Here is a 14,035-nt window from a genome sequence, read left to right as displayed (position 1 = left end):
GAATTTGAGAAGCTGCACAAGGGTATCGGAGGCCTGACAATAGCCAAGAACAAACTAAGAGGGGAGAAGTCCAGAAATGTATTCCACATAGCCAGCCAAAAAAGCTTTAAGGTTAAAAATAAAGTAAAACCAGTTACCACTAACCTTAAGAAGATAAACATTGTGAATGATGAAAAAGTTAACAGAGTGAATAAAGCTTTTATAGATGTACAAAAGGAACTGGCAAACTTCTCAAAAGGCCTTTCCCTTGATCCCCTGCAGAAACAACTGATATCTCAGCAGTGTCATGAAAACGTACCACTTAATGTTGATGAAGCTAGAAGATTAATGGCTCACTTGTAATACACTGATGCTGCATCAAATTCCCCAAAACTACCAATAAATTTAATCTTTTATACAAGAAAAAAAAAGTAAGGAAACATTGCATCATAAATGATAAGCAGAGGATGAATTTCACCAAAATACAAAGATTCCCAGAAATTGATAAACAACTCAATGAAGATTTCTTTTCACAAAAGAAAATGCAAACCATCAAGAAATAAATGAAAAGAGGCTTTATTTCAGTGGTATTTAAGTAAGCTAATAACCTTCACCTTTTCACCTATTCAATTTGACCCAGCTTTCTCAGATATTGATGCTGGGAGTGTGAATTGCTACAATCTTTCTTGGATGATCTAGGAAATTAAAATATGGATATTATTCCACTCAGTAATTTCTCTTTTAGGAATTCAGACAAAGGAAATAAAAAGCATTAGCATACACAAGATATTTGCTGCTACACTATCAGAGCTAGTAAAGCACTGAAAAAAACTGAATGTTCATCAATAGGAAAATGGTTAAATAAATTATGGTTCATTACATTTTGTCATATTGTCAGCTATTAAAAGCACATGCGAGTATGTGTATATGTATATATATATCTTCAGTATACTGGAGAGATGTGTATGACTTGTTAAGGAAAAAGGCAAGTAATGTGGTAAAGGACTAATATTCTACTTTTGGTTTTTGCTTTTTGTATATGTCTTGTTTTGTTGTTGCTGGGTATGTGGTAATGGTGTTTGGGGATATTTATATATTCATATGGGCATTCCAGGTGGCACTAGTGGTAAAGAACCCACCTGCCAATGCAGGAGACATAAAAGAAGCAGTTTTGACCCCTGAGTTAGGAAGACGCCCTGGGGGAGGGCATGACAACCCCCTCCAGTACTCTTGCCTGGAGAATCCCATGGACAGAGGACGCTGGTGGGCTACAGTCCATGGGGTCACAAAGAGTCAGACGTGACTGAAGTGACTTAGCATGCATGCATGTATTCATACATGTGCTTATGTGCATAATGGCACAGGAGAAGAGACCCAACTGCCAGTGTTGATCATCTCACAGAAATAGGGTGGAAATGTGGGAAGAGCATATGTAATAACTTTTCTTCTGAAAAATTAAAACCTGGTGTTAAATACTTTCTCTTTACAAACTTTTGCATCATGTGATTTTTTTTTTTGAACTTAAAAACGAAGGATAAATAAGAGTCTAATATCCAGAATATGGATACTAGTGGCTGGTCATGGCAGCCCACTGTAGTATTCTTGCCGGTAGAATCCCATAGACAGAAGAGCCTGGTGGGCTACAGTCCATATGTTTGCAAAGAGAGGGCATGATTGAAGCAACTTAGCACACACGCATGCATCCAGAACACATTTTTTAAAACTGCAACAACTCAACAACAAAAAGCAAACAATCCAATTAAAAACTGGACAAAGAACTGGAACAGACATTTCTTCAAAGATATACAAATTGCCATCAACACATGAAACGATGCTTAACATCATTATGCAACTCAAACCCACAAAGAGATGTCACTTCACACTTGTTGGTGAAGATGTGGAGACGTTGGAATCCTTGTTAAAAATGGGATTACAGTATGACCCAACAATTACACTGCTAGGTATAAATCCAAAAGAATAGAAACTAACACACCTTCAAGTTCACAGCAGCAGTATTCACAATAGCCAAAAAGCAGAAACAGCTCACATGTCCATCAATGACTGAAGAGATAAAATAGGTGCCAATCCTAAAGGAAATCAACCCTGAATGTTCATTGGAAGGACTGGTGCTGAAGTTGCAATATTTCAGCCACCTGATGTGAACAGCCAACTCATTGGAAAAGACCTTGATGTTGGGAAAGATTGAAGGCAGGAGAAGGGGATGCGAGAGGATGAGATGGTTGGATGGTATCAATGAATCAACGGACATGAACTTGGGCAAACTCTGGGAGATGGTGAAGGACAGGGAGCCCTGGTGTGCTGCAGTCCGTGGGGTAGCAAAGAGTCGGACACGACTTGGTGACAACATATATACACTTCAGTTCAGTTCAGTCATTCAGTGGTGTCTGACTCTCTGCGACTCCATGAATCGCAGCACGCCAGGCCTCCCTGTCCATCACCATCTCCCGGAGTTCACTCAAACTCAGGTTTATCACTCATCAGCCATGCATCCTCAGGCAAACAACTTATCCTTTCACTGCCTCAATTTCTTTATTCACTGAATGGTATGGTATGGAATGGCATGCTCAGTCGTGTCTGACTCTTTGCGATCCCATGGACTGTAGCCCTCCAGGCTCCTCTGAGTTGGTGATGCCATCCAGCCGTCTCATCCTCTGTTGTCCCCTTCTCCTCCTGCCCCCAATCCCTCCCAGCATCAGAGTCTTTTCCAATGAGTCAGCTCTTCGCATGAGGTGGCCAAAGTACTGGAGTTTCAGCTTTAACATCAGTCCTTCCAAAGAACACCCAGGGCTGATCTCCTTTAGAATGGACTGGTTGGATCTCCTTGCAGTCCAAGGGACATTCACTACTCAGCTATAAGAAGGAATGAAGTTCTGATATATAATACAAAGTGTATGAACCTCAAAAACACTATACTAAATGGAAGAAGCCTCACCTGAAAGATCTCATGTATGATTCCATTTACTTGAGGTTGGTGGCTCAGTGATCAAGAATCTGCCTGCTAATGTAGGGGACATGGGTTCCATCCCTGGAGCGGAAAGATCTCACATGCTGTGGAGCAACCAAGCCCCAGCATCACAATTACTAAGCTCACCTGCCTCACCTACTGAAGCGGACAGAACCTAGAGCCCATGCTTGGCAACAAGAGAAGTCACCGCAACGAGAAGCAAGAGCATGGGAAGCAGAGAGTCGCACCTTCCACTTCCCCACTCCCTGCAACTAGAGAAAAGCGTATGCAGCAATGAGGACCCAGCACCGCGAAAAATAAAACAAATTTTAAAAAGTGTTATCAGCGGTTGCCAGGGGCCGAGAGGGAGGGGACAACGGGGAATAACCTCCTAGCTTCCCCTACGCTGATACAACTGTTTCCAAACTACTAACAGTGCAACATTGCAATTGTACTACACATCACTGAGCTGTGTAGTTAGCCTTAAAATGGCTAACGAGTTAGGTGAATTTCACTTCAATTAAAAACAAAATAATAATAATAAAGATAAGCTCGTTAGCGCCCCTGCCAAGAGCAGGCTGAACTGGAGACCCCAGCGGCCCCCTTGTTGTCCCCGCATCCGCCCGCCGCGGCCCAGGTCAGGACCCGGGCTCCCAAGTCTAGAGACGACGGTGCTGGAGGCGGGCGCACCCTCGTTTCCCGACACTGCCAACCCAGCCGAGTCAAGTTACTCCGCTCAGGCTCCCATGTGATGTGATCCTCAGACTGAAAAAATCTGCCTGCAATTCAGGAGACCAGGTTCGATCCCTGTGTCGGGAAGATCCCCTGGAGAAGGGAATGGCAACCCATTGCATGGACAGAGGAGCCTGGTGGGCTACCGTCCATAGTCTCTCAAAGAGTGGGACGCGACTGAGCGATTAACACTTTCACTTGACTCCCAGCCCTCCGGGACCAGGCGGAACCCAGGGGCGGGGCCAACGGCGGCGGAAGGGTCGGCCCCCGGACGCCGGCGCGGACGCGGAGGGACCGGAACCCTTCAGCCGAGGGTGCCTGGCTCCGGAGGACGGTCGGATCCGGACGTCAAAGTACGCCGCTTTAGGAAGCCGGCTTCCGGAGTGTCATTTTTGCAACCGGGTGTCTGCGGCGTGGGATATCGGCGGGAATGAGGCAGAAGCACTACCTTGAGGCCGCGGCGTGGAAACTACGAGACAGCTGCCCGGGCCAGGCCCGCTACCTCCTGTAAGAGAGGAGGGAGGGGAAGCGGGAGGCGAGCGGCAGGCGGGTGTGTCCCGTCCCTTACGAGTGTCTGTCTCTTTTGCAGCTGGGCCTACAGCTCGTCACACGGTAAGGAGGACGCCCGATGGTTGTGGGTCGGGCTTTAGTGGCCCCGCTCCCTCCCTTCCGCACAACGAACCAGATGATCCAGAGAAATCTGATCGACCCACAGCCATTATAAACCCCCCTCCAGAGGCTTCTTAGTTCCGTAAAAAAAGGAATGCCTTAACATGCCTTACCTTGCCTGACCTTTTATTGGCATTTGACACAATTCATCAATCTACTCGAAATAGTTTCTTCACTTGGCTTCCAGATCTTCACCGAGTTCAACTCCTGCCTCTTTAGCCAGTACTTCTTGATCTGCTTTATTGGCGCCTGCTTCCCCACCCTCCAAATGATGGAGTGTCCCAGGACTCAGCCCTTGGACGTCTTTTCTACGTACGCCCAATTCCTTGATGATAGTTTTTCATGCAGTCTTACGGGTTTTAAATTCTTCGTACTGAGGACTTCCAAACTTATATCCCAGTTCAGACTGCTCCCCTGAATCCTAGACTCATCCAGATGCCTTGACAACTTTTTTTGAATGTCACATTAGGCGAAAACTCGAGGTTTATCTCCCAACAGGACAACCCCCCTTCCCCAGTTCTTCCCATTTTAGTAACCAAAGTGAAAGTGGAGAGTGAAAAAGTTGGCTTAAAGCTCAACATTCAGAAAACGAAGATCATGGCATCTGGTCCCATCACTTCATGGGAAATAGATGGGGAAACAGTGGAAACAGTGACAGACTTTTTTGGGGGGGGCTCCAAAATCACTGCAGATGGTGAGTGCAGCCATGAAATTAAAAGACGTTTACTCCTTGGAAGAAAAGTTATGACCAACCTAGATAGCATATTCAAAAGCAGAGACATTACTTTGCCGACTAAGGTCCGTCTAGTCAAGGCTATGGTTTTTCCAGTGGTCATGTATGGATGTGAGAGTTGGACTGTGAAGAAGGCTGAGCGCCGAAGAATTGATGCTTTTGAACTGTGGTGTTGGAGAAGACTCTTGAGAGTCCCTTGGACTGCAAGGAGATCCAACCAGTCCATTCTGAAGGAGATGAGCCCTGGGATTTCTTTGGAAGGAATGATGCTAAAGCTGAAACTCCAGGACTTTGGCCACCTCATGTGAAGAGTTGACTCACTGGAAAAGACTCTGATGCTGGGAGGGATTGGGGGCAGGAGGAGAAGGGGACAACAGAGGATGAGATGGCTGGATGGCATCACTGACTTGATGGACGTGAGTCTGAGTGAACTCCGGGAGTTGGTGATGGACAGGGAGGCCTGGCGTGCTGCAGTGCATGGGGTCACAAACAGACACGACTGAGCGACTGAACTGAACCTCATCCTTAAGATTCATTTAGCCCAAAAATCTAGGAGCCACTTTTGTCTCACTAACAGCCTTCCTCCTATGCCAGCAAATCCTGTTGGCTTTAAAATGTATCCAACATCTAGCCACGTCTTTCCACATCCCTCTTACCACCCTGTCCAAGCCATCAGTTTCTCTCCTGAATTATTGCCAACAGCTCCCATGCATCTCTGCAGTCCAGACTCAATCCAGCGGTCAGTGTGAGCCTAACAGAAACCTAAGCTGGTTCATGTCAGTTCTCTGCTACAAACTCTGAAATGACTGTCCACCTCAGTAAAAGTGAAGATCCTTATGAGTCCACAGGTGTACCTATGTCATAGGTCTGCATTACCTCTTTGAGCTGCTCTCCCTTTTTTTCACTGAACTTCAACCACTGCCAGGCGCCCATGTTGTGTCATGGCCTTTGCAACTGCCCTTCCAGTACCTGGAAGTCTTACCTCACCTAAGTCTTACCTTATCTACTTGGATTCCTTCCTCATTTCCTTCTGGTCTCTTGAAAATGTCACCCCATGAAGCCTTCCGTGGCTTCCCTATTTAAGATAATAGCAGCTATATCAGCAATCCACATTCTCCTTTTGTCTTTTTTCTCCCAAGCACTTAACATTTGGCATTGTGTCCATTGTCTCTCTCCATGAATTGTGCTCTGTTCACCATGGTATCTCCCACAACCAGTGCTTGGCACATAACAGTCTCTCAGTGTGAATGAATTTTACACTTTTCAGAGCTAAGCTACAAGCATTGTCCTTAGCTTTTCAGTAGTGCTATTCCTAGCACTTAACACAGGACTTACCCTTAAATATTTAGGGTGTACCCACCTTCCTTTTCAGCAACATTACCTTCACACTTCACCTTTCCCTAAATAACCATGCTTGCTTTTTCACTGTGGTTGTACTCAAAAGCCCTTTACCAATAATAGATGCCTTTTCCAAATACAGTTAAGAGTTTATACTCATCTACAATGACCTTTATCAAGCCTCTTTGAAATGTTTCTAGCTAGTCTATATAGAGTTTAATAATTTTCAGGGCATTTTAATCATATTCTGTTACAGTTCTTACCAGTCTTACCTTCATTTCCCTAGGGCTCCCCACGAACATGAATTCTATAAAGATAGCAACTCCTTTTCTTCCATATTTATGTCTCCAGCTTAGCATGGTAGATGGTCAGTGAATGCTTTCTTGATTGCATAAAGGGCCTGGGGCAAGTCTGTTGTCCTGTTACCTTGTACTGCAGACAAAGCCCAGCTCACAACCACAAAACTGTGCTGATTGCTTAAAAAAGAAAAGTCACAATATTGTTATTTCATGATAAATGTGTTTGTAAAATTTGTGAGACTTACAACCTTTTTTCACTTGGTAGCAATAATGAACAACATAGCAAAGAGTGGCTCAGTTCAGCTGCTCAGTTGTGTCTGACTCTGCAACCCCATGGACTGCAGCACACCAGGCTTCCCTGTCCATCACCACCTCCCAGAGCTTGCTCAAACTCATGTCCATCGAGTCAGTGATGCCATCCAATCATCTCATCTTCCGTTGTCCCCTTCTTTCCCCTTCACATCTTACTGTTGAGCACAATTATTTTCACATCAGCATCAGGGTCTTTTCAGATGAGTCAGTTCTTCGCATCAGGTGGCCAAAGTTTTGGAGTTTCAGCTTCAGCATCAGTCTTTCCAGTGAATGTTCATGATTCATTTCCTTTATGATTGACTGGTTTAATCTCCTTGCAGTCCAAGGGACTCTCAAGAGTCTTCTCCAACACCACAGTTTGAAAGTATCAATTCTTCGGCACTCAGCTTTCTTTATAGTCCAACTCTCACATCCATACATGACTACTGGAAATACCAGATGGACCTCTTTTGGCAAAGTAATGTCTGCTTTTTAATATGCTGTCTAGGTTGGTCAGATTTTCTTCCAAGGAGTGAGCGTCTTTTAATTTCATGGCTGCAGTCACCATTTGCAGTGATTTTGGAGCCTCAAAAAATAAAGTCTGTCACTGTTTCCCCATCTATTTGCCATGAAGTGATGGGACTGGATGCCATGATTTTAGTTTTCTGAATGTTGAGTTTTAAGCCACCTTTTTCACTTTCTTCTTTCATCAAGAGACTCTTTAGTTCTTGTTTGCTTTCTGCCATAAAGATGGTGTCATCTGCATAACTGAGATTATTGATATTTCTTCTGGCAATCTTGATTCCAGCTTGTGCTTTATCCAGCCTGGCATTTTGCATGATGTGAAAAAGGGTGGGGACTTAACTTATCTGTTGCTAAAAAGAGTGACTCGATAGAACTATAGTGTTTTGTAAAATAAATTATTGCCAATTTATCTTTGTAGATTGTTATATTTTGAGTTTAAGGAAAATTTGTATTTGCTCATATTAAATAATATACTCTTTTTCATTTATAATATTGATAGTTTGTGGTAACAGAATACTCTGATTTGCTGACTTTTGGGTTTTACTTGTGTAATTTTAGATGATAAAAGCACTTTTGAAGGAACATGTCCATACTGTTTCCAGTTGCTTGTTCAGGATAAATCTCGAGTGCGCCTCAAACCCAAGCCCAAACTGACACCCAGAATACAGAAACTTCTGAATCGAGAAGCAAGAAATTATACACTCAGTTTTAAAGAAGCAAAAATTCTTAAAAAGTACAAAGACTCCAAAAGTGTGCTGGTAAGATTTCAATTCCATTCTGTATAAGTAAGCTAGACTTTTCTTTCACTTACGATAAGGTTAAGAATTAGCCTGAATATAACTCAGAGGTTTGTAGTAGTATATTTAGATTGTCAAAATATATATATGATTTTTTTCTAGTGATTACTGTTTCATCAGGAGTACAGCTTAGTTTTGTTTTTCAGTGTTACCTAAAACCAAACATAATGAACTCTCAATGCCCAGATCTTACTGTTAAGCACAATTATTTTCACAAATTTGAGGATTTCTTGAGCTCACCAGTGTGACATCATCCGAACTATAGTTACCACTAAATATTTTCAGCTAATGGTCCTTTTCTTCAGACACAGTGAACTGTATTAGGTATACATAAGGAAAGAGTGTAAAGTATTAGGTACCAGTGTCATTTCTTCAGTCACCCCCTCCATGTCAGAGTATGTATTTAAGTTTATGTCCAGCAGAGATAAGTGTGTCTTATGTTCATTCATCAAACATTTATTGAGAATCTTACATTATGCCAAACAGTGTTATATATTGGAGATGTAAAGTAGAATAAAACAACCAAATTAAATTACTTATGGTTTACTATGTAGCGACCAGTATTAGATACACTTTATGTGCATGTTCTGTGTTAAACATTTATCAACTATTCCAGTGCCTGGTTACTACTAGGCACTGTGCTGGGCACGGTGGACACTATGACAGATTAGGTCTGGCCTAAGACCTAACAACTTGGATTGGAACTGCCATATTTAGGAGATTACCATTGTTGGACAGGTAAGTGCATTTTCATAAAGCAACTTAAACCTCTGTGAATGCATTTTTACCTGCTCATGAACATTAGTGTACTTCTCATAAACTAGTTTGTTAATTTTGTTGAGGCCTGGGCCGAATCTGGTGCCTTGTGAGTCAGATGTGTAGAAGAGCATTTAGCTATAAAATGGACCATGTCTTGAACAATGAACCCTGAAAAGAAAGTCAACCTCTATTCCTAATGAAGTGATGAAGGATGAGAATGTGAGAATTCATGTGCCTGGTTTTATAAATTACTTTAGACTTGTATTTATATATAGATTCACTGAGGGTCTGAAGGAGTCAATTATTTTCAGTGATATTTTGCCATATTTTATTGGGAAAAGGCTTGGAATTTTTCTGCAAAAAAAAAAAAGTTGCAAAATGTTGTAAAGGTATAAATAAATGCCCAGATATTAAAGGGTGCCTTACATATAAGAATTTAATGAATATACAGTTTATTGGATTAAATTATAAGGAGAAATAAGACTCACTGTTTCTTCTCTTTGTGGCAGTTGATTACTTGTAAAACATGCAACAGAACAGTTAAACATCATGGGAAAAGCAGAAGCTTTCTGTCAGCAGTGAAGAGCAATCCTACCCCTCCTATGAGTAAACTCAGCCTGAAGACCCGAGAGAGAAAGACTCCAAGTTCTGCAAACCTAAATCATATGTCTGGTTCCAAAGGCAAGAGCCCAGCATTGATTTTCAGGTATGTTAATCTGTTAGACTATATAAATAGCCATTGCTAACCCCTGAGTTCTAATTTCTCTGTATAATAAACACTCCCTGAAACTGCCTTGCAGTTGAGGAAGTCATCACTGCACTGACTTCCAGGTGTGTTCCTCTACATCCAACCTCTCCCTGGGCCCGTTCCCAGCTGCCTCTTAAATATATCCACTTCCCACCCCTGCATGTCGCCAGAGGTAACCACTCAAACCTGCCCCTCCTCCTAAGTTTCCTTAATCTGTAAATGAACATGCCCTTCTAGACATTCTGACCTGAAATGGTCGGTGCAGTTGACAGTCCTGCTCCCTCTGTCTGGGCCCAGTCAGTCACCGGTTTCTATCCATCCTGCCCCCAAGGTGTTTGCACCTGTCCTCTCGTTTTCCTCCGTGCTGCTGCTGTCTGTTCAGGTCATTATTCATCCTTTGCCACAATTACCACAATAATTCCCTGAGTCTTCCTGCTTCTAGTTTCAAACCCTTCTAGTCCAATATTTATTAAAAAACACAGTTCTGATTAGAAGCCTGTGGTACCTCACTCTGTGCATATGAAAGACATAAACCCATAGTGGCATGGGTTTCCAGCCCCCACTACCTGGCACCAATCTGTCTGCCTATCACTTGCCTTAATTCATCCTTTGTGTCACCAACACAACCAGTCAGGGTTGACCTTCCTGCTCTAAACCTTTATTTTCTGCAGTTTCCCCTGTCAGAAACTCAACAGAGTAGGGATTTGTGAAATGATGTGAAGTTAACTATGTGACTGGGCACAGGTTTTATTTTCAGTAATCCTCAATACTCTATTCATCATGCTGATGAACAAATTTAACTCTGTACTAACTGTGAAAGGAATTTTAAACATTTTTATTACAGAAGAGTCTGGTAGCTTCTTGAAATTAAATAACAAAATTCAGCAAGGACTAGATTATTTCTGCTTATTAAAATTGAGGTTTTTATATGAGGATTGACATTTAAAATTTCAAGTCAGTTTTCTCTGTATTCCTGATTATTTTGGTGTTTGATATGATAGGAATTCATCGTGAAAGTTTCTACTTACAGGATATATGCAGATAAAAGAAAATTTGGAATATTTAAAATAATTCACTTGCATTTAGACCAGACTGCTTATTAGGTATATGCAGGAAAGAGAAAGTTATCATGTTTATCATGGTTGGGGAGTCAGAAAAGGGATGAGATTGACAAACCCCAAATATTGTTTGGGGGTTGAACACACTTGGAGAGAATGAAGTGGAAGGAGGCATAAATACACACATACCAGATGGGGAACTGTTTATTCAGTGAAATTTATAGAGAGTACCCTCTGTGCTTGGTTCTGCTAAAAAGCACTGGAATATACAGTTAGCCATACAAAATATCTGCCCTCTAGAGCTCACCTTGTATAAGGGTGAAAATACAACAGAATGGTACCTGTATGCATAGGTTGACATTTTTCACTTTTGAGAGAGGAAGTGGTCTTGAGCTGTGAACTAAAAAATGTTTTTGCAGTCCTTGCTTAGAATTATCATGAATTTTGATGTCAGTCTTACAAGGAACTCAGTCCTAATGAGACTTTGCCTTTAGCTTCCTCTTTCAGGTATGAAAGAAGCTTCTAGACACACCCCTTATACCTCCTAAATGTTGCCATTAGCTTGTTTAGGAGATTTTTTTTTTTAACAAACTGGGAATGACTTTGCTGGGTATAGCTACTGCTCATGTATGGCTGTAATTATTACAGAAGGGTAGAGAATGATTATAGTAGTAGGTATCTAGGCTAAGTAGGAGGAACTGCTGTCTGTCTGTATATCTAAGTGTGGCTTTATGTTTTTTTTTTCAGAACACCTGCATCTGGACAGTCAACATCCATTTGTTCCTCAAAGCATGCAAGCAAAACAAAGAAACACTTCTCTCAACTAAAAATGTTGCTTAGTCAGAGTGAATCCAAAAAGAATCCAAAGATGGACTTTAGAAATTTCTTATCTTCTTTGTAAAAGATAGACTATGAAAATAAATGTTTAATGCAATTTCTGAAACTAAGTTAGAAAAACTGCTTTTTAAAAAAGTTACTTATTCTTAAAATAAATGGAAACTCAGGTCCAAGAGCAAACTTTTCTTGGCATTCTTCAGTGTTTATGGAGAAAATAGCTCCTTGGAATGAAAAAATTAACCATGCCTGCCTCACAGAGTGATTGCAAGGATCAAAAATACATGAAAGGTAAGTAGTAAAGATAAATACGGACAGTGAGTGGTTATATTATGATTTTCTCCTCCCCTAAGTTTTCATGATTTATGTCCTTCTCTTTCATAAGGAAATTGAGACCATTCTAAGAGCTCTACTTACTCCTTTCTAGCTGTCTGTGGCCTTACTGTTAATTCAGAAAAAGTGTACACTATAATGCTTCACTGTAAGTGGCATTTCATTTGCTCTGGTGAATACCTACTATTAGGTCTAAAATTTATATTGGAACATAACACAGTAACTATCTTAGCTTAGCTAAGATAGCTATCTTAGTTTAGCTATCTTAAATATTTCCTGGAACATAGATATGCTTTTTTTTAAATGATAGGCTAGGATTATATTCAACCTGTTTTAAAAGCTCTTTAAGTAATTTACTTTATAATCTGTTTCCAAGCCTCTTTGCTACTTAAAAGTTTAAAACTTAAATTTCTTAAGAACATACAGTGAAGAAAGGACAATCTCTTCAGTAAATCGTACTAGGAAAACTGAACAGCTACATGGAAAAAAATGAAACTACTACTATCTCACACCATACATAAAAATTAAAATTAACTCTTAGTGAATTAAAGACTTGAATGTTAAGACCTGAAACTATAAAACTCCTAGAAGAAATCATAGGCAATATGCTCTTTAACATCATCTTTGCATTATCTTTCTAGGTATGTCTCTTCAGGCAAGGGAAATAGAACCAAAAATAAATGGGATTACATCAAATTAAAAAGCTTCCATACAGCAAAGGAAACCAATAAAATGAAAACCTACTGAATGGGAGAAGATAGCTGCAAATAATATAGCTGATAAGGGGTTGATAAACTCATATAACTCAACAACAACAATAAAAATAACCTGTTAAAAAGTGGGCAGACTGCTTTGGGGCCTGGAGATGCCTCCCCTTATGGGCCTAGCCCAGCCGGAGGGGTAGAGGCTTGGAACAGGCAGCAGGGAAAGATCATGTAATCAAGAATTATTTAAACTGTTTGCTGGACTTCATTTACCATTATGATGGGATATAAAAGTTTAAGGGCTTTTGCCAAAAAAAATCTATGAACCAGCTCTATACCAGTTCTAATAAATCAGCAAAGAGGGGAAAAAAAAAAAGTGGGCAGAGAAGCTGATGGACATGTTCCCAAAGATATACAGATAGCCAACAGACACATGAAAAGATGTTCAACTTCACTAATTAGGGAAATGTGAATTAAAATCACAATGAAATATCACTTCACACCTATCAGAACAGCCAGAATCAAAAAAGCCAACACTGTTGGCAAGGATGTGGAGAAAAGGAAGCCCATGTACCTGTTAGAAATATTAATTGGTGTAGACACTGGAAGATGGAGATTTCTCCAAAAATTAAGGATAGAGCTATCATAAGATCCAGTTATCCCACTCCTTGCTATTTGTCTGGAGAATACAAAGACACAAATCTGAGAAGTTATCTGTACCCCCATGTTCATCGTGGCATTATTTATAATAGCCAAGGTATGGAAACAACCTAAGTGCTCATCAACAGGTGAAGATTCAAAAAGGTGTTACATATATACAATGAATACTACTACGCATGATTCACATGGAATGCTCAGAATAGGAAAATACATAGGAATAGATTAATAATTGCTGAGGGGGAGGGCGGGGGAATGGGGAGTGGACTGATAAATGAGAATAGGATTATTTTTCACAGTGAAGCAAATATTCTGGAAAGTCAACAGGAATTTGCTGTATGGCTCAGGAAACTCAAAACAGGGGCTCTGTATCAATCTAGAGAGGTAGGATGGGGAGGGAGATGGGAGAGGGGTTCAAAAGGGAGGGGATACATGTATACCTATGGCTGATTCATGTTGAGGTTTGACAGAAAACAAAATTCTGTAAAGCAATTATCCTTCAATTAAAAAAAATTTTTTTTAAAGAAAGTGAAAGTCACTCACTCATGTCCAACTCTCTGCGACCCCATGGACTATACAGTCCATGGAATTCTCCAGGCCAGAATATTGCAGTG

The 14,035-nt window shown here is 41.0% G+C and overlaps 1 protein-coding gene across 1 annotated transcript; it reads left to right on the top strand.

Annotated features, from left to right (window-relative positions):
- The first annotated feature begins 4,052 nt into the window (after positions 1-4,052).
- On the top strand, positions 4,053-11,794 carry C22H18orf21 (chromosome 22 C18orf21 homolog). The gene is made up of 5 exons (XM_052660552.1): positions 4,053-4,183; positions 4,266-4,288; positions 8,090-8,289; positions 9,597-9,793; positions 11,641-11,794. Exons 1-5 carry the CDS (start codon positions 4,107-4,109, stop codon positions 11,792-11,794), a joined length of 651 nt encoding a protein of 216 aa, XP_052516512.1. The 5' UTR covers positions 4,053-4,106.
- Positions 11,795-14,035: the final 2,241 nt, after the last annotated feature.

Source organism: Budorcas taxicolor, chromosome 22, assembly GCF_023091745.1.
Source record: "Budorcas taxicolor isolate Tak-1 chromosome 22, Takin1.1, whole genome shotgun sequence".
NCBI lineage: Eukaryota > Metazoa > Chordata > Mammalia > Artiodactyla > Bovidae > Budorcas > Budorcas taxicolor.
The sequence above is the reverse complement of the archived record's forward strand: the minus strand, read 5'-3'. Positions and strand labels throughout refer to the sequence as shown.

Excerpts from the sequence above, each read along its gene's own strand:
- C22H18orf21 (XM_052660552.1), top strand. The coding sequence starts at position 4,107 with ATGAGGCAGAAGCACTACCTTGAGGCCGCGGCGTGGAAACTACGAGAC. Across the intron at positions 4,184-4,265 it reads GGCCAGGCCCGCTACCTCCT|CTGGGCCTACAGCTCGTCAC; the intron begins GTAAGAGAGGAG and ends TCTCTTTTGCAG. Across the intron at positions 8,290-9,596 it reads AAGACTCCAAAAGTGTGCTG|TTGATTACTTGTAAAACATG; the intron begins GTAAGATTTCAA and ends TCTTTGTGGCAG.